Source organism: Siphateles boraxobius, unplaced genomic scaffold (genome assembly GCF_051911475.1).
Source record: "Siphateles boraxobius isolate OS27281-9 unplaced genomic scaffold, OSU_SipBor_1 2, whole genome shotgun sequence".
Lineage (NCBI taxonomy): Eukaryota > Metazoa > Chordata > Actinopteri > Cypriniformes > Leuciscidae > Siphateles > Siphateles boraxobius.
In genome coordinates, this window is record NW_027508810.1 from 9,495,453 (window position 1) to 9,509,997 (window position 14,545).

At 35.7% G+C, this 14,545-nt stretch overlaps 3 protein-coding genes across 7 annotated transcripts; 2 read left to right on the forward strand and 1 right to left on the reverse strand.

Annotated features, from left to right (window-relative positions):
- Positions 1–897: 897 nt before the first annotated feature.
- On the forward strand, positions 898–7,219 carry LOC143744370 (uncharacterized). Of its 5 annotated transcripts, XM_077235824.1 has the most exons (9): positions 898–938; positions 1,722–1,853; positions 2,461–2,556; positions 2,921–3,004; positions 3,083–3,139; positions 3,227–3,307; positions 3,791–3,889; positions 3,984–4,268; positions 7,041–7,219. In XM_077235824.1, the coding sequence occupies exons 3-9, from the start codon at positions 2,461–2,463 to the stop codon at positions 7,065–7,067; spliced, it is 729 nt and encodes a 242-aa protein (XP_077091939.1). In that variant the 5' UTR covers positions 898–938; positions 1,722–1,853; the 3' UTR covers positions 7,068–7,219. The 5 variants fall into 5 exon arrangements, with proteins under 5 accessions (XP_077091939.1, XP_077091936.1, XP_077091938.1 ...); XM_077235821.1 differs by lacking the exon at positions 1,722–1,853 and having other exon boundaries at positions 3,984–4,404; positions 6,677–7,219; XM_077235823.1 differs by lacking the exon at positions 1,722–1,853.
- A 146-nt stretch (positions 7,220–7,365) lies between these two features.
- Positions 7,366–10,644, reverse strand: LOC143744373 (uncharacterized). The gene is made up of 5 exons (XM_077235827.1): positions 10,517–10,644; positions 10,116–10,271; positions 9,884–9,983; positions 8,803–8,933; positions 7,366–8,656 (listed from the first exon to the last, which is right to left on the reverse strand). Exons 1-5 carry the CDS (start codon positions 10,568–10,570, stop codon positions 8,363–8,365), a joined length of 735 nt encoding a protein of 244 aa, XP_077091942.1. The 5' UTR covers positions 10,571–10,644; the 3' UTR covers positions 7,366–8,362.
- A 419-nt stretch (positions 10,645–11,063) lies between these two features.
- smim19 (small integral membrane protein 19) lies at positions 11,064–14,064 on the forward strand. The gene is made up of 3 exons (XM_077235828.1): positions 11,064–11,312; positions 11,515–11,639; positions 13,500–14,064. Exons 1-3 carry the CDS (start codon positions 11,182–11,184, stop codon positions 13,559–13,561), a joined length of 318 nt encoding a protein of 105 aa, XP_077091943.1. The 5' UTR covers positions 11,064–11,181; the 3' UTR covers positions 13,562–14,064.
- The last annotated feature ends 481 nt before the right edge of the window (positions 14,065–14,545 follow it).

Here is a 14,545-nt window from a genome sequence, read left to right on the forward strand (position 1 = left end):
AGTCGATACAGTTTAAATCCAATCTGGTTAGTGCCTTAGGCATGCTGCTGCTGCTACTTGAATATATATATATCTTGGCAGGTGGAGCTGGGGAAGGTGGAGGGTTTCAGAGTAAATCTAAAAGACTATCCTACAGCACAACACTGAATCAGACCATTTAAATGTTAAGTAAGTAATCTCATTGGCTGCAGGATCACCAATCAGTTTAATGATGTGATTGCTTGCAGATTGCATGTAAATGACCTATCAGTCTGCGCTATCTAGAGTTTAATGACTAAACTAGACACTGTACTACTATGAACTTTTGCGGGTAAATCAGGTACAAAGTTGTCCTTTGGACTGCCCAAGTGACAAGCTGTTTTCCCCTAAAAGTTAAATTTTTTGCACGTTTTGTTTTCTCAGTGTATTAAGCATTTCATATCCTGTCCATGATTAATAATGAAGACTGCTTGAATTGAATGTCATTAGCTGAGTTCTGTCTTTGGGGCTGCAAAGGCCAGAGAGCATCAGGTATTGATGAGAGAGTGAAGTTCAGTGTTTGAGAAGATAAAAGTAGACCGAGCTTAATTCACTTCCTGACCTGCAAAGATAGCATATATATTTTTTGTTAACGTGCTGCTTTTACAGATTTTGATCTTTTGCAACATCCTGTAATGCTTCAAAATGACAACAGATTAAACGGTGTGGTGTACTGATGGCATACTGATATATTGTAATTGATGTGAGAAAAAAAGCTTAGAGAAAAACATGTTAAATATATTTGTTGTGTTGTGCTGTGCTATTTCTGGGTTTCTGGCATGTTTGCAGCATGAGTTTCACTTACACTCTCTGCCTGGAGGGAGAGAGGGAGGAGTCTGTTTTCACACAGATATAAGCCTTCTGAATGATAATGAAAATGACAATTGGGATATCAAAGACAAGAGCAGCACCAACATTAGGTAAGGCATGCAAGCATCTCAATTTTATTAATTATTTTGCTCAGAAATGTTTCCTTTACATACTGCTTAAGGGGCTTTAGAATGATATATGAGCACTATTCTCAATAGTTGTAAAGACTGTGTTGGGTTGGCAGAGGAACTGGAGATGTGAGGTACAACAATGTTTAGCCTACATCTTTTATTGAATCATTTACTTTGTGATTACTTTATCAATACTGATTTATTCAGGAACAAAACACCACTACTGTGTGTTGCTTAGAGTAAGGGGTTCTCGATTTGATTCAGCTTTTATTGGAACTGCTTTCAAAGCAAAATATAGGCAAAGTAGTTGTTTAAACTGTAAACTCCCGTGTAAATAAAGTGTAAACTACAAAAAATGTTCCTGATTAACTGTGTGATATTTGGCTATAAACAAACCTTAAATGTCATGTAGAGACTCAAATCAATTCATCTTTTTGTAATCTGTTAATTTACAAGAACAAATTGTCTGAACGAACCGATTTTCCAGAACTAATTAGATTTTCCAAAGTTACAATTGAGAGTGAGGACTGTTTAGGACGAACCGACCCACTATGATGAATCAGACTTTCCATGCTTTGTAAAACAGAGAGAAGTTCATTTAGGAAGAACCGATACGCTAGAATGAAGAGAGAGCTGAGAGTTGTTATTTATGATATATGACATTAAAACTGTGACCGTTGTGCTACTTGCTAATCATCCGAAAAAGTAGCTTGTTACTGGAAGTCTTTGGTTTAATTTCCCTGTCATCCATTTATTTTGCAGAAAGAAATAATCACTCAGAAAGTGAGTCAAATCCGCACAATGTGAATGAATTACGTGCACTGATCAGCGGAGGTGCCATACACTTCAGTCAATGTCATCTTATCTGTCGAGAGCCGAGCAGATTCGTTACAGGTGCGAAATAATGTACGCTTTATAAACTATATGCTAGGCTCTTTTGCCAGGGTTTATTTAGCCAGAGCATTAGTATATTCTTGTAGTGTTGTTTGGATGGGCCAGCACCAACCTAGACTTGTGGCATTGACCCTGGATTAACTATGGGCACTTTTGGCCCTCTGGATTGTCAAAAAACTCAAAACACACTTTTGAAGTTTTCAAGGTTTAATGTAAAATAAGTTCAAATCTGGTAACCCCTGGCTGGGTCATAGATGCATCCAAAGTTAAACATGCAGATGGTCTATATTCAATTTAATCAACTTGTTGAGCTGTTTAATAAAAGTAAAAACAGTGTGGCTAAATCACAACTGTGCTGGTATTCAGACCATCACTCTTTTAACACGTGAAACTGGTTAAGTAAAGGCTGTCAGTGTGATTGACAGAATAATGTTGTACGCGTCAACATTCGTGACTCTTTCACATTGTTGGAAAGCAACTCTTCAGGTAAATCTTGATTCCCAGCTTTAGGAACGAAAGCGTGATCAGAGACGTTTGGTTTCTAGGAACTAGGCTTTGGCTTATTAGAAAGAGAAGATGTGTAAAGATACTCTCTCTCTGTTTAAAGATGCCAAAACCCACTGATGTGATGATGAGCACTGAAGTCTACCAGCAGCAGTATGACGTCTCCCAGTTCCTGGAAATCCAGCCAATGGCTTTGGGGGTAAAACACACTTTTCACATTCTGCTTGTTTTTTTTTTTGTTACTCTTAGTTCGTATGTTCTTATTTTCCTATGTTTAGTTCGAGTTTTTCTTTGTTCCCGGGGTTCCTGTGCTAGTTTGTTTCCTTGCATGTCATCATTATCTTGTTTAAATCTTCCTTTACCTTTGTATTTAATGCCCTCAGTTCTCTGTCAACTATTACATTCATGTTTGTTAGTAAAGCTGTTGCGTTTTACCCTCTCCTGTGTTAAGCTTTTTTTTTTGGTTAAATAAAGTAAAAGTAAAGTTAAATAAAGTCCTTGCCTCGCCTGTGTTTAGTGTGTATGAATTAAAAGGTATTATATCTAATGTTTTTCTATCACAGATGTTGGAAATCTTGATAGGTATATTAGGACTTGGTTTGACAATCTGGAATGATAGGCCTTTTCTTCTCTGGTCACCAATTGTTGTAAGTCAATCATTTTAATATCAGTACAACATTATGCAATGAATAAATACTGAATTTTGTTCCATTTCTATTCTGCAGTTCATTTTAATTGGAGCTCTAACAGTCTTGGCTGCACACACACGTAAACCACGTCTGGTAAGTGTCAACTTTACTGCCTTGAGAAGTAGCACACCTTTTTAATAAATTGGCATTAATTTTATTTATTTATCGTTGTCTTTATAGGTAAAATACTCCCAAATACTCAGCTGTGTGAATTTTGCAGTTGCTGCTTTCTCCCTACACTCTCACTTTCATATCATTTGGGTAAGTGGTTACATACAGTATCTGTATGGGTGTCTCAATTAAAATGATTTACTGTAAATTCTCGTTTTTCCAAACTTAGATGAAATTGTTTATATATTGTGTCTCTGATATAGTATACAACAGTGTAACAAAGCAGTACTCTAATCCACCCTTTGTACTGTTCAGATATGACAACTGCCCAGCAAACACAGAACGTTCCCCTAACGTTCCCGAATGGTCCCATGAGGTTATTTTTTTGGGAACCAAACAAGAACGTTATATGAACGTTCCATGTAGGTTATTTTTAGGCATTTTTATAACGTAAGGAAATCGTTCCGGGAGCGTTCCCCTAACGTTAAGGGAAAGTTCTAGGAACGTTCTGGGAACCAAAAACTAACGTTCCCAGAACGTTCCCAGAACCTAAATTTGTTTGCTGGGTGGTTTTTGATTCATACTGTATTCATATTTTCGATTATAATCACTGTGTCTTTATTATTCAATCAGGGTGTGTCCTGCTTTCTCCTATTATCATGTGATATTCTGACCTCCATCTTCTCTCTTGCTGTTGCCGCAACCTTCTGTCCGTGTTGTTGCAAACCAAAGGTAAACACCATCAAAAGCTTAAAACATTAATCTTGAGAAAAACCGAATAAGATGAAATAGATGTATAATAAATGTGATGTTTGTTCTCTTTTAGTCAAGACCTGTCACGGTCAGTTATTTGAATACAGATTTGCCTGTCAACCACATTGTGCTAATGGGCCAGCCGGACTCGTCTGCAATGGCACAGCCTGTTGGTTCAGTCCTGTACATGATGTCAAGAGCAGAAGCACTTGTGCCAATGTGTGGTCCATTTTCCAATGCATCTCCCCCAAACTACAGTCCAGTACCAAGTACACCTCCACCAACCTACGACCAAGTCTCAGCCGCACTTCAACTAAACAACAGTCCAGTCACAAGGGCGCCTCCACCAGCATACGAGGTAATTATGAGCGTTTTTGAGAAAAGGCCCGTTCACACCAAGAATGATAACTATATAAGTGCCCACACCAACACACAAGCACGCTGAAGGTTTGTCGTCTCCCGCTTCAAATGCTCAAGCTCTTTAAAGCAGGGCAGTGTTTCCCCTAGGATTCTTTTTTAGGGGGGGGGGGGGGGGGGGGGGGGTGTACTGCTAGTGTTGCGGAGCGGGCGTGTTACGGATACGTGGTGTAATTTTTTTGCAATCAAAAAGCATGTCTAATTAATTGAAATCATGTATTATGAATCATTAAACAATACTTTTTTTTAAAATATATGAAAAAAATGTCACACTAATTAATTCTGCGCTAATTCACACTAACACTAATTCTGTGTTGTGTTTTTTCTGGTAATAAAATGAAGACATAAAACAAAAATTGTATCATTTATCATCAATTTTAATCATGTGAAATTAAATAAACTTTTTGTCAAATAACTTGCTGCACAATGAGCTTTACTGTTAAAATTAAAACATGGATTATTCCTTAAAAATTTCAGTTTTGATGATAATTTATTTGGATTAGTGTTAGTGTATTATTACATTGGGACATATCTAAATTCTAATGTACAACAGTAATATATTTCTGTCAAGTTAAACCGAACTTTTATTTTGACGGGTTGCCGTGAAGACCTTTTGAGTTTCTGTGTGTTTATGTCATGATGATAGTTGTTCTCAAATGAAGCGGTTAAATGATCACGAAGTAGGGTTGGGAACATACTGTCTATGGTTGGGAATCGTAAGAAATTTTTCGGTTCCGATTCCGGTTCCGCCAAACGATTCCGGTTCCGGTTCCCATTCAATAAAAATTATTAAAACTAATACAAATAGTAGTACGGGGAAAATACACAATCCTTTTTGTGTTTTATTTCTGATAGGCCCTACTTGTCAAATGAGTTTAACAGACTGGCAATGTCAACAAATGCAACATATTATTTAGCAATATTTTTTTCTGAAGGAAAATAAAAAATGTTGCATTCTCAAGGATAATTTGGGACCTCTCCTATATCTTATTGTATATCCAGCAGTGGAATACCCTCTCAGAAGGGGTAGAATATGCTTGAACACACATGTAAGATCCAGACAGGTGAAACATAATATTTTTAAAATCGGTTTGAATGATTGATTTCTGTGAAACTTCACTTGTTTCCTTACTGGATTAAAGTGCTCTAGCAGTTAATAAACAGAAATGCATGCGTCTTGCGGAAGAACATTGTAGCCGGAGCTACTTCTCTATGTTTATGTCAATGACGCGAGTGAGTCACGCAGGCACTGGGCTACTCCGCAGCAGTGCCGAACCGACCAGTGTAAAGTAGTCTGAGTCTAAACGCTTATTACAGCCTTACCGTAGTGATTCAGGATAAGACAAAAACACGTTTTGAAAAAAGGCATTCATGATGTAATCGCTCATTATATACATTTTGTAAATTCTGAAGCGAATTTTCGTTATTTGAAGCGACTTTCAAAAGGTGATTAACTGTTTTAACATCAGTGTTTATTCTCGAACTATAAACTTTTATCTCAGTACTTCTGTGATCATTTGAATATTTTTAACACAGAAATATCGATACTGTGTTGTTGAAAAGACAGAAAGTAAAGCTAACGTTAGATGTTTCATGTCAGCGACAGCGCAAACAGATTTGAATGTCCCGGTGTGAAGTTTTTGTCATTTAGGAATAAGATCGCGTGGGTGTTTGAATCGAGATCGTTTAAAGATTAATGGTGCAGCTCTACTGTCTTATTCTCTCTCTCTGCGTTGATATCTGACGCAATTTTTTTTAACTTGTTATACGAATAGCGCGAGGGACAGTGCATTCATTACAATTTTAATATTTATGTGGTGAGACGTCGCTATTAAAGGATAAGCTCCCAGCACTTCGTCCACACATCGCATCAGAACCAAAAACACTACCGGTTCTGCATAAGAACCGGTTCTCGGTTCCCAACCCTATTACGAAGTGACTTTCAGAGTGGATCTAGAGCCTGGAGAGGAAGTTCATGCGTTTGTGTCTTCATATAGGCCAAAAAATAGCGCAAGCGTCACACGTGCTTCAGTGTGTGTGTGTGTGTGTGTGTGGTAAATGAAACTGCGCGTCGGCGGCACCATTCATTCACACAGAACATGCAGGATTCGTATTTAAATAGTCTTTGTGTTTTAATATTCACACACACTAGTCTACATCGCGATTTGATTTCAAGTGTACTGAACTGCTTTCTATTTTTTCCTCAAATTTACAAATTCCGTGAAATTCCGCGTTATACACTAAATTCCTTTTTTATGACTGGATTTCGTCAGCATTTTAGGGGGGGCGGGGGGTCGTTTTGGGGGGGCGGGGCGCCCCCCCAAAACAATGGTAGGGGAAACACTGCAGGGTGAATTCTGATTGGCTGTCAATGTTTTTGTCGTTCATCAGCTGGAAAAAAAAGTTCTGAAAGTGATTCCAACAATGTCTTTTCTCTGTGACGTTATAGCACATTCTGTTACGGTATGTAATGAATCATGCGATCGGCAGTCGATGGCTTTTGTGTTGTGTTGTTGTCCTCGCGCTGTTCTGTTGACTATACAGTTGCTGAGCTCCCATGTCTGCCTCTTTTTTATGATTACACTGCTGCATAAACACATTCTTTTATAATGGTTTACAACTATTAAAATCATATGAATAAACTTTTTTGCTTGCAACTCTATTGTAATTGCTGTACTGCACGGTTTTGATACAGTGTGTTTTACAATTACAGTACGAAGATTTACAGGCCAGAAGATGAACTCAGACACAAAAGGAGAAATTTGATGTTTACACTATTTATGGCATTGAAATATGGTGAATGGAAAACCAAAACTTATATTTATAAGTTTGTAAACCATTTGTAAATAATTGTAATATTACAATGTAAATAAATTATTTTTGACAAACAAACACATGATGGACTGGGTTTTGTCTTATGGTCTCAGACAAGACTGCAGTGAAATTCTTGTGTAGTAAATTAATTTTAGTGTAGTAAAAAGTGTAGTAAAAGATATACGACACATTGATGAGAAACATGTATGAGTCTTGAGCTTTCATTATATTTATAAACAAATTTAATTTGATTTTAACGTGTACATAGACAAAGTAAAAAGTACGTTTTTGTGCAGTTTATCAAGATATAATGGAGATATAATCAAGATATAAATGGATTATTTATTAACTTCTAGAATTATTTTAAGAACATACTAACAGGATTCACATTTTATTATTTCGATAGTCATATTATTTCGATAGTCCACTTTAAAAATTCTACTAACTATAAGTAACTTTACAACTACGTCAACTAATTCTACTAACCCGAACTAATACTCTAATGAGAGCTAGTTGACACGTAGTTGCAAAGTTACTTATAGTTAGTATAATGTTTAAAGTGGATTATCGAAATAAAGAGTAACCCAGATAATAAAGGCAGTAAAAATGGTCACAGAACTACATTATAGATGAGATGATTATCTGTATAAGACAGCCATTCACGCTAATTCCTTCCAAACGTTGTCCTCACAACTGTATGTTTTGTGAATGCATTTGTGGAACTGGATATTCAGATCTTCTCTCTCCTTTTAATAAATGATCAACCAAAGCCTAACCAATTTAAATAAACAAGGACTTTTTTAATGTACAGTATGTTTCCGCCATCAAATAAAAAAAGTAATTGTGACTTTTTCTACTTGCAATTGCGAGTTTATATCTCGCTAATCAGATTTTTTTTCCTCAAAACTGCGAGTTTATATTTATTGTGAGAAATAAAGTCTGAATTGTGAGATATAAACATGAAATAGCAAGAATTGCGAGCATTTACCGTTTTTATTTATGTGTCGGAAAAGAGTTTCCATATCATTGTGAGGACTAACACTGAAATAAATGTGACTAATAAAACTCAAAATTGTGCATAAATCAGTGAAAGTGTAAGAGAAGCCACTTAGGGTGAAACATGTTTTCTTTCCTGATTTTAACAATCTTAATGATTATTTTACAGTTTTTTTTTTTAATGTTGTAAAATATTATATCTTTGATCCAAAGTCTGATATGAGTCTATTCGCCCTTGACCTGCCCATCAGAGGCTTTTGCTTTGTCTCTCGGCACTCGACCCATGTTGTAAAACTCTGTGTTAGGTCTCATGTCAGTCAGGTGGGCCATGCGGTTAGACAGGGCGAAGAAGGCAGCAATGGCAGAAATGTCCCAAATATCCTCTCGGTCAAAACCATGAGCCTCCAGGGTGCTAAAATGTTCTTCAGTTATTGTTTCACTCCTGCAGACGGTCAGAGCAAAGTCCAGCATGGCTTTCTCACGGGAGGTCAGATCGGCAACCCTGTAATTAACTGCAACCTGTGGGTCAGGACAGTACCAGTAAAATCCATTATAAGCCTACCAATTCTCACTTTTCAGTTTTCAACATCATTACATATTATTTATAGGATTCTTAGAAAAAGGACACTGACAGTTTTACTTGGTTTTGTTCAAATTTTAGGTACCTGATCAGCCAGCATGGGTTTTTTGGAATAGATGCGGTGCAATGCACTGTGGGATACCACACAATACAAGCAGTGATTGTGAGCACTGGTCGCAACAACGATCAGTTCCCGATCCGCTTTCGACAGGCCACCTGTTACAAAAGTACCATAAAACACATCCTGAATTTTCACTGTGCCTGTGACAAATGTTTGTTTTATCATACAATTATTCCATGTGGTTTCCAGTTATATTGATGAAAGAACTACCGAAATCTGTTAAAAACTTTTTTTAGATGGATGATATGGCATGTTTAACTACAGGACATGACAACTTTCCAGAATTAATTTCCTATATGCAACACTATTTACTCAAGTAAATCCCAATCTTGCGCCGGTTCAAACCTAATTAAAAAAGAAATATACACATATATATATTTGATGAACAGAAAGTTAAAAACAACAGCATTTATTTGAAATAGAATCTTTTGTAACATTATAATTGTCTTTACTGTCACTTTTGATCAATTTAATTCCTTCTTCATGAATAAAAGTATTGATTTATTTTATTTATTTCCCCCCAAAAATAAAATAAAAATACTTACTGACCCCAAAGTTTTGAACGGTAGTGTGTAATGTTACAAAAGATTCTATTTCAGATAAATGCTGTTCTTTTTAACTTTCTATTCATCAAAGAATCCTAAAATAAAATTTAAATAACTGTTTTCAACATTGATAATAATGAGAAATGTTTCTTGAGCATAAAATCATCATATTAGAATGATTTCTGAAGGATCACTGAAGACTGGAGTAATGATGCTGAAAATTCAGTTTTGATCACAAGAATAAATTACACTTTACTGTATATTCACATAGAAAACAGCTGTTTTACATTGAACTAATATTTCACAATATTACTGGGTTTGTTTTGTATTTTTAATCAAATAAATGCTGCATTGGTTAGCAGAAGAGACTTCTTTTAAAAACATTAAAAATCTTACCGACCCCAAACTTTTGAACGGCAGTGTATATGCTGAATAGATGTGGATTACTTAAATAAAAAAGGAGCTACTTGCTACTATGAAGCAATAATAATAGGTCGTACCATTTTCCTTGTTCATGAGGGCATTATAATAAGAGAAGAAAGCCCGAAATTCATCAGGACGATGGGCAAGAACCTTGAAGACATTGGGCAAAAACCCTCCCTGTATATGAACACAAGAAACACAAATTTCATCATATTTTGTGCTTCATGGGGAGCCATATGGTTTTGAAATGTCATTAGGGCGAGTAAATGATGATCGGCTCTCCCTTTAAACGTGAATTTGATGCCAAACCTTCTGTTCAACCTCCTCCATCAGTTCCACAATATCAAATGGCAGGTTCTTCTTGTTTGGCACTGGATAGCGACTGATGTCCTCTGAACTGCTGCTGTGTCGTGTGTGAGGAGCTGCTATTTTCACACACACTCTGCTTGCTGGCGAAACCGAGCACTGCAAAGGACAGGGCTTGGTTAATATAGTTGCATCCATTAATTCCTAATAATAATAAACTTGAAGAAGTCATTTTCCAAGCTCAGCAACTACAGAGTGATAACGTTAAATGTGTTTATGATTACAAGCAATTACAGAAAGACATAAAGGTGCAGGTATGTTTGCGTACAATTATTGAAGCTTTAAAACAATATTTGGTTACGTCACAGTTCAGAAAACTCATTAATTTATGAAAAAAAACTTACCATTATCCCAAAATTAGAGTGGTGAATAAGCTTAAAAGCGCCTCGTAACGACATTGTTAAACTTTATCATGTAATGGTGCTCTCATTGTTTATTTTGGGGAAAGACAGTCACGTGTTCTCATGGGTAGCCAATCAGCGAGTCTTGTTCTGACACGCCTCATTGCAGATCGACTAATGAAAACATTCTATGGACTTACATTTTACTTCCTGCTTCACGTAAGGAAATGAAGCAAAGCATAGTAATGATACTGAGTACATAAAACAGTGTCAAAGTAAAAGTGTATTTCTGTGCGCGTGAAGAGCAAGAGAGTTATTATTATTAAATTATTATTATAACTAGAATAATATTGTGATCCAGGCTCTATTATTTATGTAACTGAATTTTCCGCCACTACCAACTAATTCTCCAACTACCACTGAAGTCCTGACGATATGTTCTGTGATCATTTATAAAGACGATGACCAGTGTTTGATTAGCTAGTGATAAAAGTCGAAATCCTGTCAAACAGTTGCACAGGGACTTTTATTTTGAACTTTACTCTGCACTGCTCTCTGCTTATCCGGAAATACATGTTATTGTTGGGGTCGCTGTTTTCTGATAAGATACAATCAATTTGATATCATATATATATAAATATATTTTGCATTTTAATAAACGCGTGATTATGCCTGGGTACGGGGCGATGGCAGATGAGGAATCTCTGGATTATTCAGTACATGAAGCCTGGAATGAGGCAACTAATGTTTACCTGCTGGTTATTTTGGTCAGTTTCGCCCTGCTTATGTACGCCAGAAAGTAAGTCTCCATTTATTATTTTTCATATTCATTATCGCACGATCATGCAAATATATTGACCTGTGAACATGATCACAATGACACGTCAAAGCTGTCTCGATGAAATATTTTACAACAAAGCGCGATACGTCTCTAAAATAAGAATATCTCTCTCTTTTTATCTTTCTTTTATTATTAATTTTTTATTTTTTTTATTTTTAAGAAATAAGAGGAAGATAATGCGTATATTCACGCTTCCACCAGCAGTCGGCAGTTCACCAGAGCCAAACTTCTACGACAGTCTGCAGAAAGTCCGGCTGAGACAACAACTGGAAATGTATTCATTGGGTGGGTTGGGCTCATTTTCTCTGTATAATTATGTATCTTGTCCTTTCGTAAAGTTGCCATGGTATGTAATCGCTATAGTTTCTGGCAACATGCAGTTGCTCTAGTTATTTTTCTTAAAATACATATTTGAATATTATTCATTATTCACCACTTTAATAGGACTAATAAAAAAAGTCTAGTACTCTCACAGTTCAGCTAATGCTGCATTAAATTGCATTTGTTGCAAAAATTTTCATTTGTTTATCATTATGTTGGCTACATGTTTTTCCCCCCATTATCATCATTATTTGTATTACATGTTAAAGGCACAATATGTAAGTTTTGCCACTAGAAGTCGCTTTTTCAAAACAATAACAAAGGCGTAGCTTGATGATGCCGTGAATAAGCGTGGAATCATGGGAGTTGTCGTCTTCACCTCCACAGCCGATGGAAAGCAGTCCGATGGGACTCAGGCAGAAATCGTGTTCATTGGTGAGCTAATGTATTAAAGTTTTATTAACATAACTGTGCTATGAAGTAAGGCGGAGTCGAGAGCCTTGGACATTAACATTTCTGTTTTTATTATGCTTATATGCCACTGCCACTCCTTTCGCTTTGTTGTTTACGCATATTTTATGATTACAATTACCATTAAAGTTAAAGTTTAACATCCACCTCCTCCTAAAATACATTTGAGTGTGTGAAAGTTATTTTATAATGTTATTCTGTGTGTTTGCTCGGTGGCTGGTATGAGACACTTGTTGCAAACTGCAATAAACTAGATTTTATATTAAAATTTCATATTAATAAAATCTGGATGACTTGTATTTCTAAATGGAATGCAATTCATTTGAAAATATATTGTATGGTGGAGAAAATGCTGTATTATTTTTACTACAAATAAAGCTCTTTCTGATTATGTTATGTTAGCCACTTGACAGAGTAGCTGAGGCATGGTACAAACACGCCACTCGCGGTAAATCAATAAAACAAGAGATTCAAACAATAAGACTTCCGTGTTGAACTATATCATTATAGTAATATTAGTTTTCAATAGATAAAAGTATCCATCCAAACAGTTGCTCACTTTTCTAATAAAACGCATAATATATTAAAGCGTCCTTGGTGTTTCATTGGTTTCTACGTAAATCGAGGGTAACACAGATATGACTTCATTGACAGGCGACGCAATGACACAGGCCGTTACACTGGTTAGAATAGCTGATTTCTCTGGATTTTAACATTGTTAATGTAAGTAGCCTACAGAAGTCAACAAAATATTGTTTAAATGTTTTTTTGGATATTTGAATCCAAAAATCTTACATATTGTGCCTTTAACTGAACACATGTACATTTATTTCTATGTAACAACACAAACACTTCTCATTAAATTGATATTCAGTATCATCTCTTTTCTTAGTCTTCGGTGTGCACATCTCCAACTTCACCTTGTTTTAAGAACAACTTAAAAGGTCCTCAATCTCCATCAAAAATCTTATATTTATTCCTAAAAATCAATCTTGACCATTTTGACATATTTGTATATTTTCTATCAGTCAATGTACATGTGTTTTAATGGAAAGCTAAACATTTCGATAAGTCTGTGATGTGTTGATTGTTCTGATGTACAAATGTGATCATGCTAAAATTATCTACATGCTGCATACGTTTTTTTTTGGTCATAATTGTGAGTATTATGAGAACTATGCCCGAAAGTCGATCTGCAAAAACATTTCCTAAACTATTGAAAAATCCAGATTTTTAATAGATTAGTCTTCAGCATCCTTATGTAAGGATGAACTCAGTCTTGAAGAGAATAGGTTGTCATCGTAGTTTTGCAAGGTTATATTTTCAAATCCCTGTTGTATGTTGTTTTCCCAGCTCGTAAATATGACCAGCAGCAGCATTCGCAGTCGGACAGTGTGCAGCTGTCGATGGAGTGAAGTCACCAGAGGAGGCGCTCTTCACCCGCATGTGGTGCAGAAATGCAGAACGGGTCACAGAGAGAAGGGATTGTTGAATGGTATTTTTGATTTGAAGAGCCTTTCTTTTTCTTCATTACCTCTCAAACATTCAGAAGAAGTGACAGTTAGTTTAAGAACTTGGCCTCTGGTGTTGGAAGTGAAATTGCTTCTAATATCTCAATGTTTCACATGTTTTCATCTCTGTGCCGTAATGTTGATCACTGTTTGTCATCCGCACCCAAACATTAAGATCAACATTTTAACTCGCCTCAAAATCATTGTTACAAAATGCTATTTAATGTTGACCATGTAAAGCTGTTGAAAATATTGTAAACTGATTTTGTTGTGCATGCTAAGGTACCTTTTTCTCCAGTACTGTATTATATTGCCCTCTACTGCTAGTGTACATGCATGTCAGTTGTTTTGGGCTGATCTGTATAAAGAATAATCTGCCAAAAATAAAGATTTTAACATTAAACAAATGTAAGTTAATGAGTTAATTTCGTGTAAATTCAGCGATGTTCTGAAAAGAGGAGGAAAAGTCCTCTGTTCTTTATTTATAAAAAAAAAGCAAATTTTTTAAATTTTACACTTAAAGTTGTCACATTTTCCTGGTTAAATAAACATTACATAAAAAAAAAACAAATACAAATCTATTTTGTATTTTTACATTAACAATGTTATTAATGTTCTATTTATTAAAAAATGAGTAAAAAACTGTTCAATTTAGTGTTTAAAGCATTTTTACATTTATTCCAAAATAATAACTAAAGTCGGTAACAATTTAAACAATATTTATTTGTGAACTGATGTTCATCTGTCCTTAATAATAATGAACTTATTTTCGGATCATCAGTCATCAAGCTCAGTAAACACTGGTCACAGACACGGAGATGTATCTTTAATTTCCCCAAGCGGATTACTCACTAAAAAAAACACAGTTCAACAGCTGATGATCATGTT

Bases quoted from the DNA above. Each gene is read 5' to 3' on its own strand.
- LOC143744370 (XM_077235821.1), top strand. From the start codon at position 2,461: ATGCCAAAACCCACTGATGTGATGATGAGCACTGAAGTCTACCAGCAG. The intron at 3,308-3,790 runs GTAAGTGGTTAC...TTATTCAATCAG, and splicing joins CTCACTTTCATATCATTTGG to GGTGTGTCCTGCTTTCTCCT. The intron at 3,890-3,983 runs GTAAACACCATC...GTTCTCTTTTAG, and splicing joins CGTGTTGTTGCAAACCAAAG to TCAAGACCTGTCACGGTCAG.
- LOC143744373 (XM_077235827.1), bottom strand. From the start codon at position 10,570: ATGTCGTTACGAGGCGCTTTTAAGCTTATTCACCACTCTAATTTTGGG. The intron at 10,272-10,516 runs GTAAGTTTTTTT...TGTCCTTTGCAG, and splicing joins ACTCTAATTTTGGGATAATG to TGCTCGGTTTCGCCAGCAAG. The intron at 9,984-10,115 runs GTTTGGCATCAA...GTTCATATACAG, and splicing joins TGGAGGAGGTTGAACAGAAG to GGAGGGTTTTTGCCCAATGT.
- smim19 (XM_077235828.1), top strand. From the start codon at position 11,182: ATGCCTGGGTACGGGGCGATGGCAGATGAGGAATCTCTGGATTATTCA. The intron at 11,313-11,514 runs GTAAGTCTCCAT...TTTATTTTTAAG, and splicing joins CTGCTTATGTACGCCAGAAA to AAATAAGAGGAAGATAATGC. The intron at 11,640-13,499 runs GTGGGTTGGGCT...TTGTTTTCCCAG, and splicing joins ACTGGAAATGTATTCATTGG to CTCGTAAATATGACCAGCAG.